Source organism: Cladophialophora psammophila (assembly GCF_000585535.1).
Source record: "Cladophialophora psammophila CBS 110553 chromosome Unknown aczJe-supercont1.31, whole genome shotgun sequence".
In the NCBI taxonomy this organism is placed as follows: Eukaryota; Fungi; Ascomycota; class Eurotiomycetes; order Chaetothyriales; family Herpotrichiellaceae; genus Cladophialophora; species Cladophialophora psammophila.
This window is the reverse complement of record NW_006912952.1, coordinates 140,456-161,219: the sequence shown is the minus strand read 5'-3', so window position 1 is coordinate 161,219 and position 20,764 is coordinate 140,456. Positions and strand designations below refer to the sequence as shown.

Here is a 20,764-nt window from a genome sequence, read left to right as displayed (position 1 = left end):
TTGACCAAGATGTTTTTCTGTAGATGGATAGCACTCAGCATGTCCTCAACAATCCCATACCCGGGCCTCCAAGGCTGGTGACCGGATGTCTCAAGCTTTAATTCCGGATGTAGACGAGGACCGGGACGGTAGTGGACCGATATTGCGAAATCATCATGTCTACGCTGAACCTACACAGTTCGATGGCCAGAGGATGGATGAACGTCCTGCTGAAATGTCCGTTGTTGGAAAGGGATCTGCGAGGTCGAAGTGGGTGTAATGCCGATCTTCCAGCCACCGACCCACTTTGTCCCCAGAATGTGATATAACAGCAGCTATGATACTTGATTAAAGAATGTCACTGCCCCGTACCAATACTCAAAGGCATGTATGTTATCCCGGCAAAGACCTCCATGGCAACTGAAATCGAATGTCATTAGAGCCCGAATAGACACCGAGCTCGGGGATGAGATCGAGATGGTTTCTTCCCCTATTTTCTCAAATCCATTCGCTCTTTTTGTGGTTTATTCTGGGACTTGGTGAATTGGAATCCAAAGCGCCAGGTTGAAATATTCAAACCCAAGTCTTTCCTTCCTCCTCTGGTTCCCTCTTGCCGTGGGAGTTCATCAAAGATGACCGTTCAAGTTCCATTCTTCCCCTTCCTGGGCTTCACCGCCGTCATTGCCCTGGGAATTGGCAAGGGTTCCGAATCTATCAGTATCGAGGCAGCACTGAAAGTCCTGCTGCCGGGGGCGACATTGCTCTATACACTGTACTACTCATGGATCTATCCGTGGTATGTCTCACCATTGAGACATATCCCAACGGTTCCAGGATTTCCTCTCTGGGGCCAATTTTTGACCATTGTCACGACTGAGTGCGGCGTGCCCGCACGCGAATGGCACCAGAAGTATGGCCCAATCGTCCGGTACTTCTTTCCTTTCGGCAGCGAAAGGCTCTCCGTTGCGGAAGACGATGCCATCAAACACATGACGGTCAGAAACCCATACAACTACCCCAAACCAGAACGTGCAAGATTATGGATGATGCCTATTCTTGGCGAAGGTAATGACAAACTGTATCTGCTTTTCTCTCTTTCTAACGAGAAATTAGGCGTTCTACTCGCCGAGGGACAGACACATGTCATCCAGAGAAAGGCACTTACCCCGGCATTTTCTATCACTTCCATTAGATCGCTAATGCCTGTATTCTGGGCCAAATCTTTGCGCATGGCGGAGCTCTGGGAAAACGAGATGGCGGCGGAAAAGACCTCGAACAAGTGCTTTGAGGTATTGGAATGGCTAAATAGGACTACTTTGGACATCATCGGTCGCGCTGGACTAGGTACCGATATTGACTCACTTGACAATCCTGAGGCCCCTTTGCGAGACGCATATCGACGCTGTTTCGACTTCAGTCTGTCGGCACGAGTTATCAATGGCCTTGCGGCTTTCACCAGTCTTATCCGTCTGGTCCCCGCACGTTGTAACCGGGATATCGCTATGGCACGAAATATCATCCTTAGTCGTGCTTCGGAGATCATCGAGGAAAAGCAACAAGGCGTTATTTCTAATAAGCAAAGTCGCCCGAGAGACATCATCGGACTCATCGTCAAGGATAATATGGCAGCAAGCGAGGAAGACACCCTGTCACTGGAAGCGATGCGCAACCAGGTGATGACATTTCTTGGAGCCGGGTAAGATCCCACAAGCACTTTGTCGGATTGATACGAGCTGACCATCCGTTAGGCATGATACAACGGCGACTTCGGTGGCGTGGATGCTGTTGCTGCTTGCCAAAAATCCAGACATCCAGGAAAAATTGCGCGGAGAGATCCGCTCAAAACTACCTTTTCTCTTCAATCCCAAGTCTCGAGAGGACAGTGACAATATCGAGAAAGCCGATGTGGACCTACTCCCGTATCTCGAAGATGTCTGTAAAGAGTCTCTACGCTATATTCCGTCTATCCCCATGACGGTCCGAAAAACAATCGAGGACGATACACTCGGAGGATATTTCATCCCTGCTGGAACCACGATCTACCTGATGGCGAACACCATCAACCGTCTCCCCAACTACTGGGGTGAAAAAGCTGACAAGTTTGACCCATCGCGCTGGCGGAGCCTGCCCCCTACGTACACGACAAACGCGTTCATGACATTCTTACAAGGTAAGCCTCGCAGTTTCATACGCGATCCGTCATGAAGTTGGCTGACAACAACATGTAGGTCCGCGCGGCTGCATTGGTCGCAAATTCGCCGAAGTGGAAATGAAAACTATCTTGTGCGCTTTGCTCAGCAAATTCACATTTGAGCAAGATTTGTCGGTCCAGGATCCGGAAGAGTTGAAGATGTGGAGGCTGGTCCTGAGGCCCAGGGACGGTGTGAGCCTGAAAGTGTCTCTCTTGGGGGATGAGGCAAAGCATTAGGTTGGCCGGCCAATGTGAGAAACAGAGGCATTGGGATATGTGCGCCACCGTGAATGGAATGCTGGCTTGCCAAGCCAGAGACTGGTCTTTAGGACAACCTATTGTATTATATCAAACAATTGCATTATGTATGTCACTGTACCAGGGATACCAAAACCTCCAGCTGCTGATTGGCTCAGGACAATCTCATCTGCTACGCAGCGAGAATGAACCCGCACCCAAGAGGCTATAGATGTTTCCGACCATTTCAATCCCCTGCAGATGGGAAATGCATTACTGTAACTCTCCTCGTAATCTTATCTTGACAGAGGAGAGGTTTGCGAGGCTGCTGCCCTGAGAGTAGTGGAGTATGTGGCTTTTGTTTAAACTTCAATATTCCGCCTCCGAATGCAGGTACATGAAACCTTCGAACCCACCACCTTAGCTCCACTTCCTCTGTCATATAGCCCGAGTTTGACAGAGGAGAGGTTTATACTGGGTAGAGTAGCTATACTACCAAGAGCAGTGGAGTATGTGGCTTGGTTCAAACTTCAATATTTCACCTTGCGATGCAGGTACAGAGCACATCAAACCTCCATGCCCATCAATTTTGTTCCTTTGTCATATGTCATCCAGCCCGCGTTGACATTGTGGATAGCCCATAGTTCGCTGGCCCGCTGATCAGGTAACAGTGGGTGACATCTCATTGTGCCTACAAGAGCACGGAGTCAGCATTGTCCCCCGATGTTTCCTTTCATACCACCCATAAATGGGTGATTGGCATGAGCGCCACTGACACAATACATCGACCGCCTTTACTGTGTAGCAAGGGCAAAATCCTGATTCAAGCCAGCCATGACTTGCTCAAGGTGGCGTTTCACCTACCACAGGATTTTGAATGCGAATTGGAGGACTTCGTCCACCGATGCAGCCGTCTTCGATCATTGATAGCCTTCGTGGTCTCCCTTCACATCCAGGAGACGGTTGAGTCTCGCACTGCGCCCAGATCTCCCGTCCTTTGTTGGCAGCCATGATGTCCGTCGCACCGGTCCTCTTCATTCTCGTGGCACTTTTGTATTATAAGATCGCCTCAGTCGTCGTCCGGAGACAACGGAATGAAGGCAAAGCGGCGCTGCTTGGATGTGCACCCCCTCCTAGCGCCCCTCGAAAGGGCTTTCTTGGAATTGGCACCCTCATGGAGAGCATCCGAGCAACTCAGGAGGAAAGAGGGCCGATCTGGATGCATGAAAGTCTCAACTCGATTGGCAAAACAGTTCACACGGTCAGAGCGGCAATCTTCGACTACGAATTAATCATCACAAGGGATACGCAAAACGTCAAGGCCATGTTTAACACGCAGTCGCAGGACTTTGACATTGGGCTGCATCGTGAAAAATGCTTCAAATCTCTGTTGGGTCCCGGAGTGATGACCAATCGACAAGAGAAATGGAGGCATTCGAGGCGCCTTGTTCAATCGCAATTCGCCAGGGATAATCTCGCGGACCTCGACCTCTTCCAGAGACACCTGAACGCTCTCTTGCGACGGATACCAGTATCCGAGGATTGCTGGACCGCCAAGGTTGACTTGTCTCCCTTATTCTTCAACTTTACCTTGGACACGTCGACAGAATTCTTGTTTGGCCAATCAGTGCATACATTGAGCCCTGAAGAGCGCCCGGGTACGCTATCATGGGATCACGACGCCCCTGACCTTACAAGATTCGGATACCATCTGGACGAGGCCAAACGCATCATCGATCGGAGAGGAGCTCTAGCCAAATACGGCTGGCTTCTCTGGGACCATGCTTTCCCAGATCACTGCAAAGCTGTGCAAGGCTGCGTTGATTATTTTATCAAAAAGAGACTTGATCACAGCTGGGATGAGCACAAAGGGGATGAAAAATCCAAGGGACGGGCGAAATTCATCCTCCTTGATGAACTTGTCAGCAAGACAAAAAACCCTTACGAGTTGAGATGCGAGCTGCTGAACGTCCTCCACGCCGCCAGAGATACGACGGCATCACTGTTGGGCTGGTCATTCTACTTCCTGGCGCGATATCCCGACGTATTTGCGAGACTCCGTAAAGAAGTGCTGGATACCTTGTCGGCCGAACCGAGCGTCCAGATCACCTTTTCTCAGCTTTGGTCCTGCAGGTACATGCAGTGTTTTCTGAATGAGATTATTCGCACGGTTGGCATCGTCCCAATGAACGAGCGCGTGGCCGTCCGAGACACCACGCTCCCCTGCGGTGGTGGGCCTGATGGACGAAGCCCCGTGTTCGTGCCGAAAGGAACTCAGGTGCTTATTCCGACGTACTCAATGCAGCACCGTGAAGACATTTGGGGGGTTGCCGTCGACGAGTTCAAGCCGGAAAGATGGCAGGATCGCAAATTCGGCTGGGACTTCATTCCTTTCGGTGGAGGGGCCCGCCAATGCCTCGGACGTAAGTTTGTTTCTCACTTGGCTCTGAATGCACCGCCGTCGTTGACTGGAACACAGAGCAATTTGCCCGGACCGAAGCGATGTTCACCATTTCGAGAATGCTACAGATATTTGACAAGATCGAAAATATGGAAGCGCCAGGCCCGATCAAAATGCATCAGACGATTGAAAACAGGAGTGGAACAGGGACACAGGTTCGTCTACACTTGGCTTCTTCCTCCTTCAAGAGTCTTTGCCAAGGGGGGAAAACCGGGACTGAGCTTAGCTTGGGTGAGCCATATGACCTTGGGTTGGGTGCTGAAAGAGGAGAGACAATGTTGTGAAAGTAAGTGAAGCGGCATCTATATACCTGGTACCAGCCGGATACGGAAGGGTTGTCAATCAGCTGCGTTTTTTTTGTAGTTGTCCAAGAGGCGGTCGGCCCGTCTTCTCCCACGCTGGAAACTCCTCGTCGCCGAGTGTGTAAAGCATATTGCTATCGACCCTTCGCCGTTAAAATGGTCCTTCCACCTTTCAGCTATTTTCTGCTTGATCTGAATTACATGTATACTCTCGGTCATGTTCCTGTCTTCTTCATCTCCACTGTTGGGCCTTGGCTCGAACTTGAATCTCTCATAAAGAGCCTTGAAATTATGTCTGCCGCAGATTCACGAAGCTCTCGTTGCTCTGCAGAGCTGCGAATCCCGTGTGAACCGAGTGCGTGGTTGCATTGTGCCTCATGCTCCCGGAAGGGGTCGTCCTCCAGCCTTGCTTGATGCGTGCACAACTCCAAGGCGATCGTGCGGTACGTCCCTGGCGACTTGTCCGCACTTCTCGACAGCACAAGAGCGCGGAGTTGGAACAAGTCGAACCATTCGCGCTTCATCTTGTCAACTTTCCCGAGTACTTCGTGTAGACACTCAGGCAGACTGCCTTCGTAGCGTGTCTTGAACGGCTCAAGCTTGGCCGCCTCACTTTTGCATCTCCACACGCTCTGGAGAGGAAAGATGAAACCTGACTTCGCTGGACGATAACCAACACCGAAGTTAGAAGGCTATCCCAGCAGATTTCCCATTTCTTATCTGCGATCGAGGTGTAAGGCGCGGTTGTGTCTCCAAAGTAGCTTTGCAGACGAAGCACATGCCCGCTGACAGAGCCATACGTTCCCTGAAGTAGAGAGATGCTGACGTCGACGAGATCGATCAGCTTCTCCTTCACGTCCCGCCACATAGTGTCACTGTTGGTCACGCTGCTGTCAACGTACTACTTCATGACCAGAAGCTGAGATCTCGCTGCTCCGCCTGTCCTTCGGCCGGGAATCATCCCAACTCGTCTGGGATATCGCAAAACCACTGCCCAGCCACGTAATCGTGGAGGGAGGGCTTGTACGGCCTTGCCAGTCGTTCAGCAACCCCTGCTCTCACCGTCAGCGTCTCTTGCGGATTGGCTATCTCCATGCGCGAGAACCGATCTCTGACGTGGCGCCACGCCGCGGTACCTCAGAAAGGGTATCTGAGGTCCTTCGCCCTTGGCATTTTCACTGATTATGTCTTTTCAGGCCGGGTTTGAGGAATTATGGAAGTTCCCCATTACCATCCGAAAGTCTGGAGACCCGACAAAGAGGAGGTCCATCAAGTTTCTCAACCCAAATCCACATCGTAGTATAACGCGTGCCCTGTACAATGCGCTGGACGATAACATAAAACTGCCACCGCTCTTTATCAAGGGGTAGGATTATTTTTCCCCATCTACCTTGCTTTTGCACTTGGTGAGGGATTATAGAATGATGTTGCAAAGGGAGCAGCCTTCCTGTGCGGAGCATGAGAGTGGCTGATAAGCATGGTGGATGCGCGCCCTTGCAGCGACTTTCCAGGTTGAGCGGTTCCTCTCTGTAAAAGGAACCCATTCCACATTCGAATCATGCGATTGATATAGTCAACACAGCCGGTTTACTTCTGGGGCTTCCATTCTGAAAGGGTGTACCGCAATCAGCCATAATCAGGAACTGGAATGTTCGGGTTCAGCTATCGTGAAAAGCATTAAGCTAATAAGATGTGCAAAAGGTGAGAGGAGGGTGAGTCGTGCTTGGTTGTGTTGGCCGCTATGATAAAAGCGGCAAGGGCGGCACGTGAGCTCCGAGCACTTTTTATGCATCATTTGCTGCCAGGATCGAGCGGCACTAGCGGCGCTTCATGGGGCAACTGCGCCGAGAACCAGTCTCCTGGTGCTCTCCGTTAGGCACCTGGCCCCCCAAGGGGCATCCAGGAGTTCCTTGACTGCCCTGTCTTGGGGTGCCCCCGCCCCTCAACCGCAGGCCACAGGCCACAGGCCAGAGTGCATCTGTGATGATGCGGCAAATACCCAGTACGCGGTTAGAACAGCGCAGGCGCAACCGGCTGCGGGAGACGATCGACTTCGTCACTCTTGCCTCCGATCCATCAGCCAGGTGGTCAGTCTTGGGTCAGTTTCTTTGTTCTTCCTGTTCAGATATCTTGACATGCCACTCTACCCACCTGCACATCGCTGCTAGTCTCACCTCCTTCATTCTCTCAACCGCCCTGAGGGATCATCGACGCTTGACTTTCATCTCTTCCTGCATATCTCTGGCAGATCGATTATCAAGCCGACTGCCCTGTCTCGAGCTCCGCTGTCTGGTCTGAGCATCGCCGCTCTCACCTATCACAATTACAAATCCACCAAACTGAACTACTCTTGCCTGCGCGGCTTCCCAACAATGGCCGACGCTGCTGGCGCTGAAGATGCCAGCGTCACCTTCCACATCAAATCCTCGGGTGCCCAGAAATGGACGCTGACCCTGCCTCTGTCAACCACGACCATCGAGCTGAAGAACAAACTCGCCGCAGAAGAATACGCCAATGTCCCAGCAGCGGCTCAGCGGCTGATTTACAGCGGAAAGGTGCTGAAAGACAATGACACCCTGGCCTCTCATAACGTGAAAGAAGGCAACACCATGCATCTAGTTAAGAGCGCCGCCAGCAATCAAAGACAGAACCCCGCTACACAATCTTCTTCGACCTCCACTCCTGCTTCGGGAACTACATCGCAAGGCCCGACGGGGGTACCTCAAAACCTGGCATCAGGCACTGGAAATGATCCTCTGGCGGGCTTGACGGGTGCCCGGTATGCGGGATTTGCACAGCTGCCAAATGCCAGCATGTTCCAAGAAAACCTCACGCCCGAAGACTTTCTGCGCCAGTTGGATAACCCCCACTTCCAGCAGATGATGCGTGAAGCCATGGGCAATCCCCAGGTCCAAGACATGATCATCAATCAGAATCCGCACCTCAGAGCCATGGGACCCCAGGCGAGACAAATGCTCAATTCTGACTACTTCAGATCCATGATGACGAACCCTCAAATGCTTCGGGACATGATGCAAATGCAGCAACAGATGGGGTTAGGTCCTTTCGGCGGTGCGGGCAGAGAAGGGGCCTTTCCAGCACCCGGTGTCACCAACACAACGGAACAGGGTACTACGGGCGGCAATCCTCAAAATCTACCAACCAACCCGTTGGGACTGCCTCCCCAAAATCTGCCCGGTCTGCCTCCCCGGGGGGATCAGCTGCTCGCCCTTCTACAGTCATTGAGACAGACGACTCGAAGCCTTTCCGACGCATTCGGCGATCTCAATACCAATGCGACAGGAGCCCGAAATGCAGAAGCCGGATCCAACAACCAAGAAGCTGGTGGCCAACAACCGCAAATGCCCGGGAATCCACCATCCCAGACGCAGCAACCTGCGAACCCATTTGCGGCACTGTTTTTTCCGCAAGGTCCCACAACTTCACCTGGTGGGCTCAACCAGTTGAGAGATGAGAACAACCCATTTACTCAAAATCCAGCGCTCATGCAACAAATGCTACAAGAAATGTGGGCTAACGAAGGTGGCGGAGGTGTGGATAATGGCGGGCTGTTGAATCTACTCGGTGCAGGCCGGCCAACGTCACCGCCGGACAACCGACCGCCTGAGGAGCGATATGCGCAGCAACTGCAGCAATTGAACGAGATGGGTTTCTATGATTTCGACCGGAATGTTCAGGCACTGCGAAGAACTGGGGGCAATGTGAACGGCGCAATAGAATACCTGCTCAGTCATCCAGCAGACTAGCAATGCCAGGGGGGATGATTTCCAGGATCTGTGATGACAGCATGGCGAAACACCTGCAACATGCGCAAACGTTATCATTTGATGAGCGGCCTAGCTCGACATGTACAATGTATGCACTCTACAAGCAGGTGCTCTCTCGCGTCATCCTGTGGTTCTAAGCTGTCGTTTCTTGCATCATCCCATCAGAATGCCGTGCTCGGGCCCAAGTCCTTGCTGGGAGTTATCGAGATTCTGTTTCCCCTGTGAAGGTCGAAGAATGAGCTGACTGAAAAGTCTGGCCAGCCACCGGATCCCCACTTGTCCTGGCGTTTATATAGCGTCGCTTGAGCGAGCTTGCAGAGGGCATGAGCCTGGCCGATTGTAGGCAGCCGCTGTGCAATGGCATCAATGGCATCAATGGCACCAATGACATATGCATTGCTACCTTCGCTGATCCTGCTTCAACCCAAGGCCAGATCCACGCATAACTTCCTTCGCCCCTTTGCATCTACTTCGATGCCCCTCACTGACGCCACATCTAACAGACATCCGACTCCCTGACACTTCAACGCACTTTGGACGATGGGTCCGCAGCAGGTCTCTGCCCTCTGCAACAGCTCTTGACCGCTCAGACCGCTCAAGGCATTCTGTGTGAGTTCGCCAACATACAAATCCACTCTCACACGCTTGATCCACCTGCGATGCGGGGACTGGATGCCCAAGAACAAACTCTCCATGCAGAGCCCGTTACACACAATGAATAGCTTTGGCGGGGTGAGCAGCGGGCGGACTTCGTCGTGGATCTGGCGGCATGCCCTCAGGAGGCGGTTATCGCAGCATATATCAACGTCGAAGCCTTCACAGCATGAACCAGGGTGATTGAACTTGCACGTGCCGGGTTTCGAGGGACATTTGCAAGGCTGGACTTCAGTTGGACCGAGAACAAGGCGCCATATCTGCAGGCGCAGCTCGTACGGGAGAGTGAGAAGAGGAGAGATCATGATGTGAACAAGACTGGAGAGACAATGGAGGATTTTGTGGTGGTCTGGTAGGGAAATCAGCATCCTTAGGTACAATATGACGCCAGATGAGGTCTTATAAGCCCTGCTTTCTCCGTTCCCTGCGCCAACCCGGAGGAAAGGACTCGCCACTGATCTTTTTTGCTGTTGATTGATATCGATTCCCAACGTCCATCATACGCGTACTAGTCCCTATTCACCCAGAAAGGCATTTGATGCGTACCCACCTGAGATCCATTGCTACGCTTAATCAGCCCTGAGAACGCAGATTCGCCGAATTCGGGGCCGCATACAGATAACAGCGGGACAGGTCAGCCGGAGTATGTGTGATGATCTATCCAGGGCAGCCTCGTTGACGTAGGGTGACGGACTCCAGGATTACTCACGACATATGACAGGGAAACCAAGCTCAATCCAGTAATGGCTGGCTTCGCAAGTTGTGCGGTTCCCTACAACACAACGGCCCTAGGGAGCCCTGTGGGGTGGGAGAGTTTGGAGGGTCAAATATTGTATATAGCCGACCTCCTTCTTCTCCGTACTCGGTACATACCTAGTAGCTGATGTAGAAAGCTGCAACCCTTTGTCCTCGGCCCATCATTGTCATGAACGGGGTCAGATGGAGCGGTCAGTGTGCACTAGTAGGAGCTGGCACTTCGCGGTCCTCGGCTAATCCATAACTGTCTGATTCTCTTCTCGTCCTCTCTTTTTCCCTCTACTCATACAATTCTCCTGGCTGTCTGCTTCGATACTTTCTTTTGTCTTAGATATATAGCTATTTCCCCTGTCCTCCTCGCAACCCTGCTGATTCAATCCGCAGACTCATCTGGGGTATTCCAACATGAAATCCAAATCCCGGCATGTTTTGACATCTTCTCAATGGCCTCGTCCGTGTCTCTCAGCCGTTCAGGCTCGCTCTGCCGTAGTGCCCAGAGTTTTTCGCATCCGACGTCCCACGACGGGCCAGGCACAGACGCTTTCCTCTTGGTCTAAAGTCCCATTGGCTGTCTCTCGTGGATATACAAGCACGAGACTCAACAGCGAGTTCTACGGGGGGGAGAAGGGTGGCCGCATACGGTGCGATGAGGTGGCGGTGGGCGAGAGCGGCCACAGAATCGCGAAAGTGTACATTCAAAACAAGGAACGTGGCAATTCCATGAATACGCAATTGCTTCCGGCTCTTACGACGGCGTTCCGCCAACTGGCTTCAAAGAAGGATATCAGGTGCATTGTTCTCGGCAGCGACACTCAGTCTCACACGTTCTGTACCGGCATGGTGAGTAAATCGCATCGCCATCGAATACCTACCTAAGGTAGGATTTGGTATTCTGTTTCGGTTCCAGCTGAATTGAAGTAAACAAGACACGGGGATAATAATGGGCTGACTCATGGGGGAAATTTTTTTTCCCCGAGGAAATACAGGACATCGCCGAAATGGCCCAGCTGGAAACTCCTGAGCAAGCCGAGAGCCTCATTACCAAGGTCTACGACGCGTGTCAAGCGATCCGCGAGTCCGACGTCGTCACCATCGCGCACATAGAAGGCCCGGTATTCGGTGCCGGTCTGGAGCTCGTTGCGTCGTGCGATTTTCGATATGCGACCGACACCGCTCGCTTCGCCATGCCCGAGGTCGAATTAGGGATTCCGTCTGTTGTGCAGGCGAGACTGCTGGCGAACATCATCGGGTGGCAGAAGACCAAGTATCTCGTGTACACGGGCGCCACCATCGACGCGCAGACGGCGGCAGATTGGGGACTCGTGGACGTTCTTTGCCCTTCGTCCGAGCTGGCCCTCGCGCAGACCATGCGCGCGGCGTCCAAGATTGCGGAAAACGGGCCCGAAGCGATGAAGGCCCAGAAACGCCTGGTGCGGCTGTGGGAGGAGCAGGACCTGGCCTCGGGTGTGACGGCGGGCATCGAGTCCTTTTCCGGCATGTTCAGGGACGGGGCTGTCGAGCCCAAGGAGTACATGCAGCGGTTCTTTGAGAAACGGGCCGCGCTCAAAAGGCAAGCAGCTGCCGCCTGAACTCAACCGGAGGGAAGTTAAGACCAAGCGCAGTGATCAAAAATGAAACTCAAGATGGGTCCAGGCGAAGTATTTATCTCCGGAAGCAGGTGGAGGGGGAGATGGACAGTCTGGCGAAACACACGGTGAGTATGAACAGGCGAAAACATACGTGGCGTCTATGCGGCGTCGCTTTGAGCTCACCAAGTTTTGAGTCTGGTCACTGTCTTTTGCGCGGGACCAATGAAAAGTGCACCTTGGATACCTGCCATGGCCCGTCTACGAGCTGGGAACGGGGGTTCATCCGGGTCAGCAAGTATCATTCTGTGCAATTGGTAAAGGCTCCTCGAAGATCAGCGGCACAGTGCAGCCAACGGGGAGGCATTGGTGAGATGACATCTCGTGGTCCTGGGAAGGAGAGTCTCTTGACCCTTCAAACAACGACGTCGAGATATCGAGGTTTCAGACGAGACAAGACAAAGTGAACATATCGGGAAAAAAGGCCGTTCCTGAGCCAAGGGGATCTGTATTCTCTTGCGACTGGTATTACGTGTCTGTCTGCCCCCAGCACCTCTTCTTGACCTGAGGAGCTATCACAACCGACTCGATCCTGTCCTAGGTCGAATTGTCAGCGCCCAGATACACACCCTTGCCATGGCGCGGCGAGGGGAGGGGCGTGTATATTACCTCTGCAGGGGACGGCGGGGAGTCCATTCTCGAAATGAAGCTCAGCACTCACGAAGAACCAACAATATCGCCCATGAGGAAGATGGGAGACCTGTTGCTGAAGTTGGGCACGTCGCCAAACACGGTCTGCGCCTCGTCACCCTTCAGGGCCTTGCTGAGCCCGTCGGCCGACTCCCAGGTCAACAGGGCGGCGACGCTGTAGGGCTTGGAGCCGTCGGGCCCGGGGAGCAACTGGATGACTTTCCACGCCTGGAGGCCGTATTGGCTCCATTTCTCGCTGACCAGCGGCATGTGGGTTTTCAGGTAGTAGGTCATGTCGAAGGTGGCACCTTCCTCGGCGGGATAGAGGACTGTAGCGTTGACGGCCATTGTTGTTTCTTTTTGTCTTATGTTTGTGAGTGTGTTCTCGAGGTGTGCGGAGTACCGAGGAGAGAGAGAGAGGGAGGGAGTGTGTGTGTGTGTGTGTGTGTGGGAAGCAGTTGAGGGTTGGGCAATACTAGGGGACGCACGAAAGTAGATCAACTCTCCTTATCGCTCTATTGGAAAGGAGAGGGAGGAGGAGTAGTAGTAGTAGGAGGAGGAGGAGGAGGTATTTATTGCCAACTGACCAAGGCCATCCATATTCTTTCCCCTCCCTCTTGAGATTTCGGGCTCACGGGACGAGAACATTCGTTCTTAATTGGGATAGTCGTGGTGGTGGCCATGATGAGGGGCTTCCTGTGGGATTGGACTCGGTCAGTCAGTCTTTCACAGTGCTGCTAACCCCGTTATCGTAGTGCCTCCGTCTGTTCGAATCTGAATCTGAATCCTCGCTCATCCGATTCCCCGCACTACGCACCGCACCGTAGCTGGTCAATGCAGAAAACCCCGCCAACGGCCTCCTTGCTCCTCTTGCTCCTCTTGCTCCTTGTCCTCGGCCTCGTCCTCGTCCATCTGGGCACAGCCCGCCAGGGACATATTGGCATCCATCACCGATCCTCTCTCTCTCTCTCTGTCATATTGAAACCGCAGCGCAAGTCTGAAGCAATCGTCATGGCCAAAAAAAGCCAGCTCGAGGGAAAAAACAAAGACAGGGGGAGGGATGGGATGTTTGGGCCAGAGATCAGGATCAAAGTCAAGATCAAGGACGAGGATGAGGACTAGAACCAGAAACCGAACTGGACCCAGGCCATGATGTGATGCTGAGGCCTCTACTAGATACACCGAAGGATAGAAATCAATCATCGCGTGGGGAGATCAAGGAGACTTGCATCCCCTCAATTTTACGCATGCCTTCACTTGTCAAATATGTCTTTTCTTCCTACTTCCTCTCGTACGGAGGAGGAGTCACGTATCTTCTATGTACCCAGCTGAGGTCCCTCGCACGGGTATGAACAATTTCTCATGCGCCTCTATCCGCCTTGCAGAGTGACCCGACTCGCAAGTCACTTCATTCCAACCCACGAGCCATGACACCAATGACTTTCTGAAATAACTCTGCCGGCGGAGGCGCTTGTGCTGTCGACACAAACCTCAGGACCGCGTCAAGTCCTCCACCGGGGCCCGTCTGCCCGTTCACAGTGTCGTCGACGGCTCGATACGCCCGCTCGTCACGCACGGCAGTGGTGGCTGATGCCAACAACGCTTGTCGGCCGAAAATACTGTCCAAACTCCTGGTGACTTGCTCTGTCCCCTCAGCTCCCCCAATCGTCCTCGCGCGCGTCACAACCTTCGGTCGAAGAAATCGGCACTGATTCCTCTCATCAATGACTAGATACCCTGATCCTGTGGTCAGAGCAAGAAGTCCCTTGACCGTTCCCGTGATGGAAGTCTGATCGACAACTTTCACCTGCACACCTGGGTCGACTCCACCGCCTGCAAGAGCATCTCTGGGGCTGTCGTCGTTGGAAAAGCTCAACACCACCAATTGAGTTCCCCGCGGCTTTTCGGAACGCGAAATAGACATCGCGACTGTCCCATCGAATTTGTTTCTTGCGATGTAAGAGGGGCTCCAGCTGTTGGGTACCACATACTCCGGGTTGAGCTCAATGGGCGACGCGACCAATCGGTCCGTGATGGTGTCCAGGATCGTGAGTGTTTGTGAGAGGCAGATCAGGTAGCGGGAATGGAAGAGGAGTTTGGCTGGGCTGCTCGCACTAGGGAGAAGGGAGGGGTTAGATAAGACAATCCTCCCTGTGGTCGGGTCGATGAAGTGGACAAAGCGAGTTCGAGGCCATTGGAAAGTGGCAGTGGGAGATTCTGACAATAGCCTGAACGAATTTTCAAGCCAAAACCATGCAACAGCCAGGATCGAGCCATCGTCGGAATAGGCCAGGGAGGCCGACATTGCTTTCGCTTCGATGTCTCCTCGTTCAAGAGCAGCGTCATCGCTGCATTGAACCGTCCTTGAACTGCTCCACGTGTAAAGCTGCTCATTAGCCTTGTTCCTAACCGGAACGCCATTCCGATGACGCTGTTTGGGCGACCATATGCGAATATTTGCATCACTGCCAGTAGTAGCCAATTCGAGTTTCGCAGGGTTAAACGACACGCTCAGCACGGAGTTTGGACCTGCTTTGTGAGGCTCGTCAATCCTGGTCACTTGCTCGAAGTTGCCCTCCTCATCATTCCACAACCACAATCTCAGACTCGTTTCGGTACATCGGCCACGGAGATCCGCACAATCGGAGCGGCTGTAAAAGCTTTCCAGATCTGGCGAGTGCCATTCATCGACTGTCGCTAACCACTTGCCGTCGTGGCTAATGGCGATATGCGTGACGGTGGGCTCTTTAACTGGTTGTCCGGTGGGCGCAACATTGGACGTGGTGATCATGTTTCGAGTGAGCGCTTGACGACTGAGTTGGACGTTGGAATCGACATCGTAGATTTGTAGAAGTGTCGAACGACGCCCGTGAAACGGACCCGTCACAGCGGCATCAGAGGGCACTGCAGCCAGGAGTCGATTTGGAACCTTTGGATGCAAAAGTATTAGACTTGAGTTCTGCGGAGGCACCCCCAGAGCCAAGCCGCAGACATTCGTTGAGGGCAGAAGGTCAGCTGTCGACAGAATCATCACAGAATTGTCGCCCAGGCGAAGAGCATAGGCAGATCCAGTATTTGACACAGTGAGATTTAGGATTGGTGCTGAAAGATGAGGCAGAAACTGATGCTGGTTCGAGTCCAATTGCCAGATAACGAGCACCGTCTCGTTCCCACCCGATATGATATAATTGCGATCTCGAGACCATTTTACAGTATTGACGGCCGTTCGGTGCCAATGAAGCTTGTGGCCAACAATGTCCTCCGTCCAAGTCTTGTTCTTTTTCTCTTTTCCGATGAGCTTGAAGAGGATGTCTTGATAATGCATGATAACTCCGTCGTTGAGACCGATCACAACATCCAAGAAGGGCACTTTTCGCGGGGTCTTAGATTTTCCTGAACTGACGTGGGCGTCAAAGCTGGTTATGAATCCTAATACTGTGATTTCCCTCCATGTGTATGTCAAGTCCAACTGACCTTCTTCCGTGACCCGAGACTGGCCTATCAACAAGTGGTCTTCTGCGCAAGCCATCAGCACGGTTCCTTGTGCATAGGATCTGAAACAGGGTGATAGACCGGTCCTCTGCAACAGGGTGTGGGACTCTGTGAAGGTGCCTTGAAATGTGTTGACGGAACAAGCAACAAGACGTTTGTAACCTTGAGGATCGTCTTGTAGAAGCAGAATCGTCTCATTCTCTTCTTGCTGACGCAACGGAAGGACTTGCTGTAATCCAGTCCCCGTGTCGTATTTACCTATCGCCGCAGCAGTTGTCCAATCCCAGAGAGACACCAGCCCTTTCGAACTGGAGACGTACAACTTCTTCGGGTCAGCCTTCGACAGAGAGCAGCTAGTTATATGGGATCTGAGATCAACCCGGAAGCTCCTGACCAACAGAGACGTCTTGGTCGAATAGACTTGGATTTCAGAAGGCGTCGCCAGGATCAAAAATTGGTCATCAGCTGTGAGAAGAGGATCTTGGTCGATAAACATGCCGCCCTTGCGGGAAGATAGTCTCCATTGGTTGCCGCTTTGCTTTGAATGTTGCGTCTTTGATTGCTCGACAGCTTTGAATTTTTGCTTGTTGTTTTTGGCCAGCTGCATCCTCTGCTTTGCCTTAACGAGCTGTTTTGGGTTCTCTTCTCCAACCAATTGATCTGCCTTTTGACCTTCGAAAGGCGCAGGATCCTTGTCGCCTCTTGTTTTAAGCGAGGTCGCATTGCGCTTCCTGGGTCTCTTTGACAATTTCACAGCTCTCCTCTCTGAAGCCACCTCGTTTACTAAAGGTTCCGAGTTCGAATGGGATTTTTTGGGCGGCGGTATATGGCTTTGTTCTGATTTCAACGGTATAACCTTCCCTTTTTGCTTTACCGAGCCGGTCGTACGATCGTTCAGCTTTCCGTTTCCTCTGCTGTTCGATGCAGCATTAAGTCCCTTCAGCTTCCTTGACGGCTGTCCTTTTTTCTGCTGTGGAGTTCGTCCTTTGCCCGGACTCTCCGCGGGTGTCTGCTCATTCAGCTTGCCATCGCTGGAAGTCCTGGGTTCTGGCCTGATAACGTCGTTGTTGTTCAAAACGGATTTTGGAGAGAAATTGGGAGTGTTCGTTTTCACCTCAGCGGGTATCGGCGTGGCTTTTGGCAATGGGAAATTTGTACCCTCGCGCTTCTCGGTCCTTTTTCTTCTCAGGCGCTTTTGTGAATGTGAATTACCACTGTGATTACCTTCGAAGGCAGTGTCCGCGTCGCGCTTTGTAATCTGGGACATGCTGAGACCCACGTTTGCGGACGAGTAAATTGTTGCACGCATGCACAAATGTCTGCGATGTGTAGCGAGATCAAATCAGAAACTTTTTTTCTCCGCATGACGTGAATGGAAGGTTTGCCGATATAATCACGTGCTTATAAGAATGCGGAGAAAGAATTTCTGCGACTTTTCGAAAATCGGCTGCGAGCGTCCTCCACGACTAGAACAGCCATATCGACCTCGCCGCAACTTCATCTCCTTGAGTCAATCTGTGCCTTCTGTACTGCCCAAGGCCAAAATGATTATTCCCATACGGTGTTTCTCCTGCGGGAAGGTATGACACCTGTCGACTCCAATTTAGGTATTGAGGACTCGCCACTGATTCTAACGTTTCTTTCAGGTCATCGCAGACATTTGGGAACGATACATGAAATTGCTTGAGGGTGGCATGCCTGACGGGTTAGTATCTTTGATCTCGGCTTCTTTCTCCCGAATACGGCCTAACCTTTTGTTTCTTTGACGTTATAGTGAAGCGATGGATCAGGTCGGCGCGAAACGATACTGCTGCCGGCGCATGCTGATGACACACGTCGATCTGATTGAGAAGTTGCTACAGTATGTTGTAGATATTGCTTTGCCGAAGATGACGATGGGAAAGAAGATTACTCGAATGGCAGGCTGACAAGGTATCGAATAGATACGACCCTTCCGAACGACGAATCAAGACCCAGCCATGAGATAACGAAACAAAATCATATTTCGACCCTAAAAACAATCGGCGTTTCTTAAAAAGATCAGAATACCACATGCGCAAGCGTTTTTGCAGGCCTATGGCGATGGCACTTACGACCTCGGTCACGGCGCTCCAGGGAAAAGGCTATTCGTGGTTCAACCTAAGATGAACCGAGCGGAGCTCAATACAAATATTTCGAACAAGTTCAATTCAGCTTGAAGCCATCACCATGTACCGATGGGAGTATGTTGCAGGAGCAACAAGGTGCGGAGCGACACCAAAGGATTTCCAGGCATTCTAGTGGAAAAGAAACAGGAATGCTTGTGATGCAGGATACATTGTGCCATTGAGCAGCTCAGGTCAGACTTGACTGTTGGGTCCCCATATGCTCCACCAACAGATGACCTCCAATGGGCTACCATCTCGCTGGTACCAATCATCAAATCCAAGATCTGTCCCTTCAACAATCAACTCGAACCTGTGCTGTTGCAACAAATCCCGCAAATTTTGTCTTTCCTCGTCGTAGCCGTCCCGTAGCGGAAGTTCAACGATAAACCTAGCCTCTGGTAAGCCACGAATCCAGCGGCTGACAGTATTCACAAGCAGCTTTGGGTGTTCAACTGAATAGATCGGATCAGCCGCAACAATGACCATAAATTTATCTTCGTTGCGTTGCGGCGTTTCCATCCCATCAGCCCAGTCAAGTGCCCGGGACTCAGTGCTTCCGCCGCTCACTGTGATCAAGTCCCGGTTCTGATCAAGATTTCGTCGAAGATTAGGTAGGATCTCAGGCAGATCAGTCAGAACAACGTGTGTTTTCCATATGCAAGCAGCCGAGATTCCCACAAGACCAGTCCCTGCACCTAGCTCCAACACCTGTGTGACTTCTTCGGGAATGTATTTACGGCATTGTCGGAGTCGACGCGACAGCAAGACCGAGGAGGTCCAGGTTTTGAGCCCAAGATTGTCTTCCGTCAAGCTAGGCTCGTGCAAATTAACTGTGAGGCCATCAACAATCTCGAATGACCGCGTCATTGATGGCATTGCATTTCTTCCCGAACGTTCACTTAGCCGCGCACTTGCAGCGCTCCATATCGAATCTCTGAGGCTTTCGTCCTCAATCCAACCTAGGCTCGACGAGACAATGGATGTGAGATATCTTGGAACGCCCTGTTCCGCTACTTTGGGACGGCTGGCGTTCCCCGAAAGTGAAAAGCTCGGCGCTCCTGCCGAAAGCAGATCTAAAACATGAAGGAGTGCGGATGCTGACGGTCTTTGATAGAGCTGCGGTAAATCATGCACTACATCATCCCAGGTTGGAAAACGAAACATCCAAGACTCAAGGAGGATCGCAACGAGAGATCCATATTTTGACCTACCATGGAGCATTACTGGCACCTGCGGTACCTGAGCAGCTAGTTCATTTTTGAAAACAGGCATTTCAGGAGCGTCACTGCCACCAGCCATATGCATGCAAGCACTCGGTACTGGGTAGATGGACAAGGCTCCTATGACTGTCGGTTGAAATGTGATGGTGGAGGGCTGAAGCTCATCACCGGGAGCGCGAGGACTAAAATGACGCGATGGGAAAACTGATCACTTTTCTGTGTGGCTGCTTCCTGTTGTCGAAAAGCCCAAGCGCACCATGCTGTGAAGAAGGTCGACCATTTGGCTTGGTCGAAAGATGGTGAGATTTCCAAGAGATTGTGGGAAGCGGATTGTGGTGGAAATTGGACCGGCAAAAAAAAGTTCCTGTGGATCTGCGAAGGAAAAGACCGGGTGACATGGTTGGCCAGTGCATCTTCTTGGCATCTCGCCTTGGCACTCTAGCCGCTGCTTGGTGCTTGACGCTAAACCTAAAACCCTACATCTCCTTTCTCCTCTATCTGGCATCGGAGCGAAAATTCAACCCTTGACGGCCACAGCTGACTGCGGATTCACCTATCAAATGCTCCTAGAGCAACTTTGAATGGCAACTATCGGCCTTCTATTTCAGGACTTTGGAGGTTCCATGGCAAATATGCTGCAGCAAAGGTCGCTCTGAAACAAACGAGGTTTGGGTGGGCAAAATTCCCTCTTCTACTTAGCCTTTTTGGGGTGCCACACCAAACACACCGCAACCCCTGTTTGGCTCCCCTCATTCTACCCAGTACCAGCAGCCAATTTCCCCCACCCCTGACCGCGAGGGAGGTTGCCCTGTCTGGATCGTCTGTTTCCCCAGTTAAATTCTTGATCCTCGCACGCATACTGGGTATGCGCGTCCGAAATGGATAAATATGACAAAGGCAAACCTGCCAGAGACGGTGATCAAACTGGAGGATCGCCGACGAGGAGGCCAAACACGTCAGCCAACCGGACTGGTGAGAAGATAGCTGACATGCCGCAAGGCTGCGTCGAGTTGCACAAGAGAACGTGGAGGCGCTGATACCGTTGATCCAACCTGTTGGTGGGCTGAAATCTAGAAAAGTCCACACGCTGTACCAGGCACTCGGTATGGAGTACGGAGTTACCCGGCACATAAGCATGAATGTATCGAATGTGCCACAATCGCAACAGCGGCGACACAGCCTGGCCCGAAAACAGACGCCAAGTGACCGCCTGCATCCTGGTGGCAGCGCGACGAAGCCATGGGGTCAGAGCAGGCTTCGA

General features: G+C 52.2%; 9 protein-coding genes across 9 annotated transcripts; 5 read left to right on the top strand and 4 right to left on the bottom strand.

Annotated features, from left to right (window-relative positions):
- Positions 1-611: 611 nt before the first annotated feature.
- On the top strand, positions 612-2,407 carry A1O5_12113 (uncharacterized protein; the record flags this gene model as incomplete). Its single annotated transcript, XM_007752682.1, has 4 exons — positions 612-1,044; positions 1,093-1,675; positions 1,728-2,149; positions 2,208-2,407. 4 exons carry the CDS (start codon positions 612-614, stop codon positions 2,405-2,407), a joined length of 1,638 nt encoding a protein of 545 aa, XP_007750872.1.
- A 1,009-nt stretch (positions 2,408-3,416) lies between these two features.
- A1O5_12112 (uncharacterized protein) lies at positions 3,417-5,152 on the top strand (the record flags this gene model as incomplete). The annotated part of the gene is made up of 2 exons (XM_007752681.1): positions 3,417-4,830; positions 4,887-5,152. 2 exons carry the CDS (start codon positions 3,417-3,419, stop codon positions 5,150-5,152), a joined length of 1,680 nt encoding a protein of 559 aa, XP_007750871.1.
- A 2,390-nt stretch (positions 5,153-7,542) lies between these two features.
- Positions 7,543-8,937, top strand: A1O5_12111 (uncharacterized protein; the record flags this gene model as incomplete). Its single annotated transcript, XM_007752680.1, has 1 exon — positions 7,543-8,937. The coding sequence occupies one exon, from the start codon at positions 7,543-7,545 to the stop codon at positions 8,935-8,937; it is 1,395 nt and encodes a 464-aa protein (XP_007750870.1).
- A 182-nt stretch (positions 8,938-9,119) lies between these two features.
- On the bottom strand, positions 9,120-9,917 carry A1O5_12110 (uncharacterized protein; the record flags this gene model as incomplete). Its single annotated transcript, XM_007752679.1, has 2 exons — positions 9,120-9,372; positions 9,448-9,917. The coding sequence occupies 2 exons, from the start codon at positions 9,915-9,917 to the stop codon at positions 9,120-9,122; spliced, it is 723 nt and encodes a 240-aa protein (XP_007750869.1).
- A 1,449-nt stretch (positions 9,918-11,366) lies between these two features.
- On the top strand, positions 11,367-11,957 carry A1O5_12109 (uncharacterized protein; the record flags this gene model as incomplete). Its single annotated transcript, XM_007752678.1, has 1 exon — positions 11,367-11,957. One exon carries the CDS (start codon positions 11,367-11,369, stop codon positions 11,955-11,957), a length of 591 nt encoding a protein of 196 aa, XP_007750868.1.
- Positions 11,958-12,671: 714 nt separating this feature from the next.
- On the bottom strand, positions 12,672-12,992 carry A1O5_12108 (uncharacterized protein; the record flags this gene model as incomplete). Its single annotated transcript, XM_007752677.1, has 1 exon — positions 12,672-12,992. The coding sequence occupies one exon, from the start codon at positions 12,990-12,992 to the stop codon at positions 12,672-12,674; it is 321 nt and encodes a 106-aa protein (XP_007750867.1).
- A 1,060-nt stretch (positions 12,993-14,052) lies between these two features.
- A1O5_12107 (uncharacterized protein) lies at positions 14,053-17,403 on the bottom strand (the record flags this gene model as incomplete). Its single annotated transcript, XM_007752676.1, has 1 exon — positions 14,053-17,403. One exon carries the CDS (start codon positions 17,401-17,403, stop codon positions 14,053-14,055), a length of 3,351 nt encoding a protein of 1,116 aa, XP_007750866.1.
- A 277-nt stretch (positions 17,404-17,680) lies between these two features.
- A1O5_12106 (DNA-directed RNA polymerase I, II, and III subunit RPABC5) lies at positions 17,681-18,119 on the top strand (the record flags this gene model as incomplete). Its single annotated transcript, XM_007752675.1, has 4 exons — positions 17,681-17,716; positions 17,783-17,841; positions 17,911-17,997; positions 18,080-18,119. 4 exons carry the CDS (start codon positions 17,681-17,683, stop codon positions 18,117-18,119), a joined length of 222 nt encoding a protein of 73 aa, XP_007750865.1.
- Positions 18,120-18,475: 356 nt separating this feature from the next.
- On the bottom strand, positions 18,476-19,582 carry A1O5_12105 (uncharacterized protein; the record flags this gene model as incomplete). The annotated part of the gene is made up of 1 exon (XM_007752674.1): positions 18,476-19,582. One exon carries the CDS (start codon positions 19,580-19,582, stop codon positions 18,476-18,478), a length of 1,107 nt encoding a protein of 368 aa, XP_007750864.1.
- Positions 19,583-20,764: the final 1,182 nt, after the last annotated feature.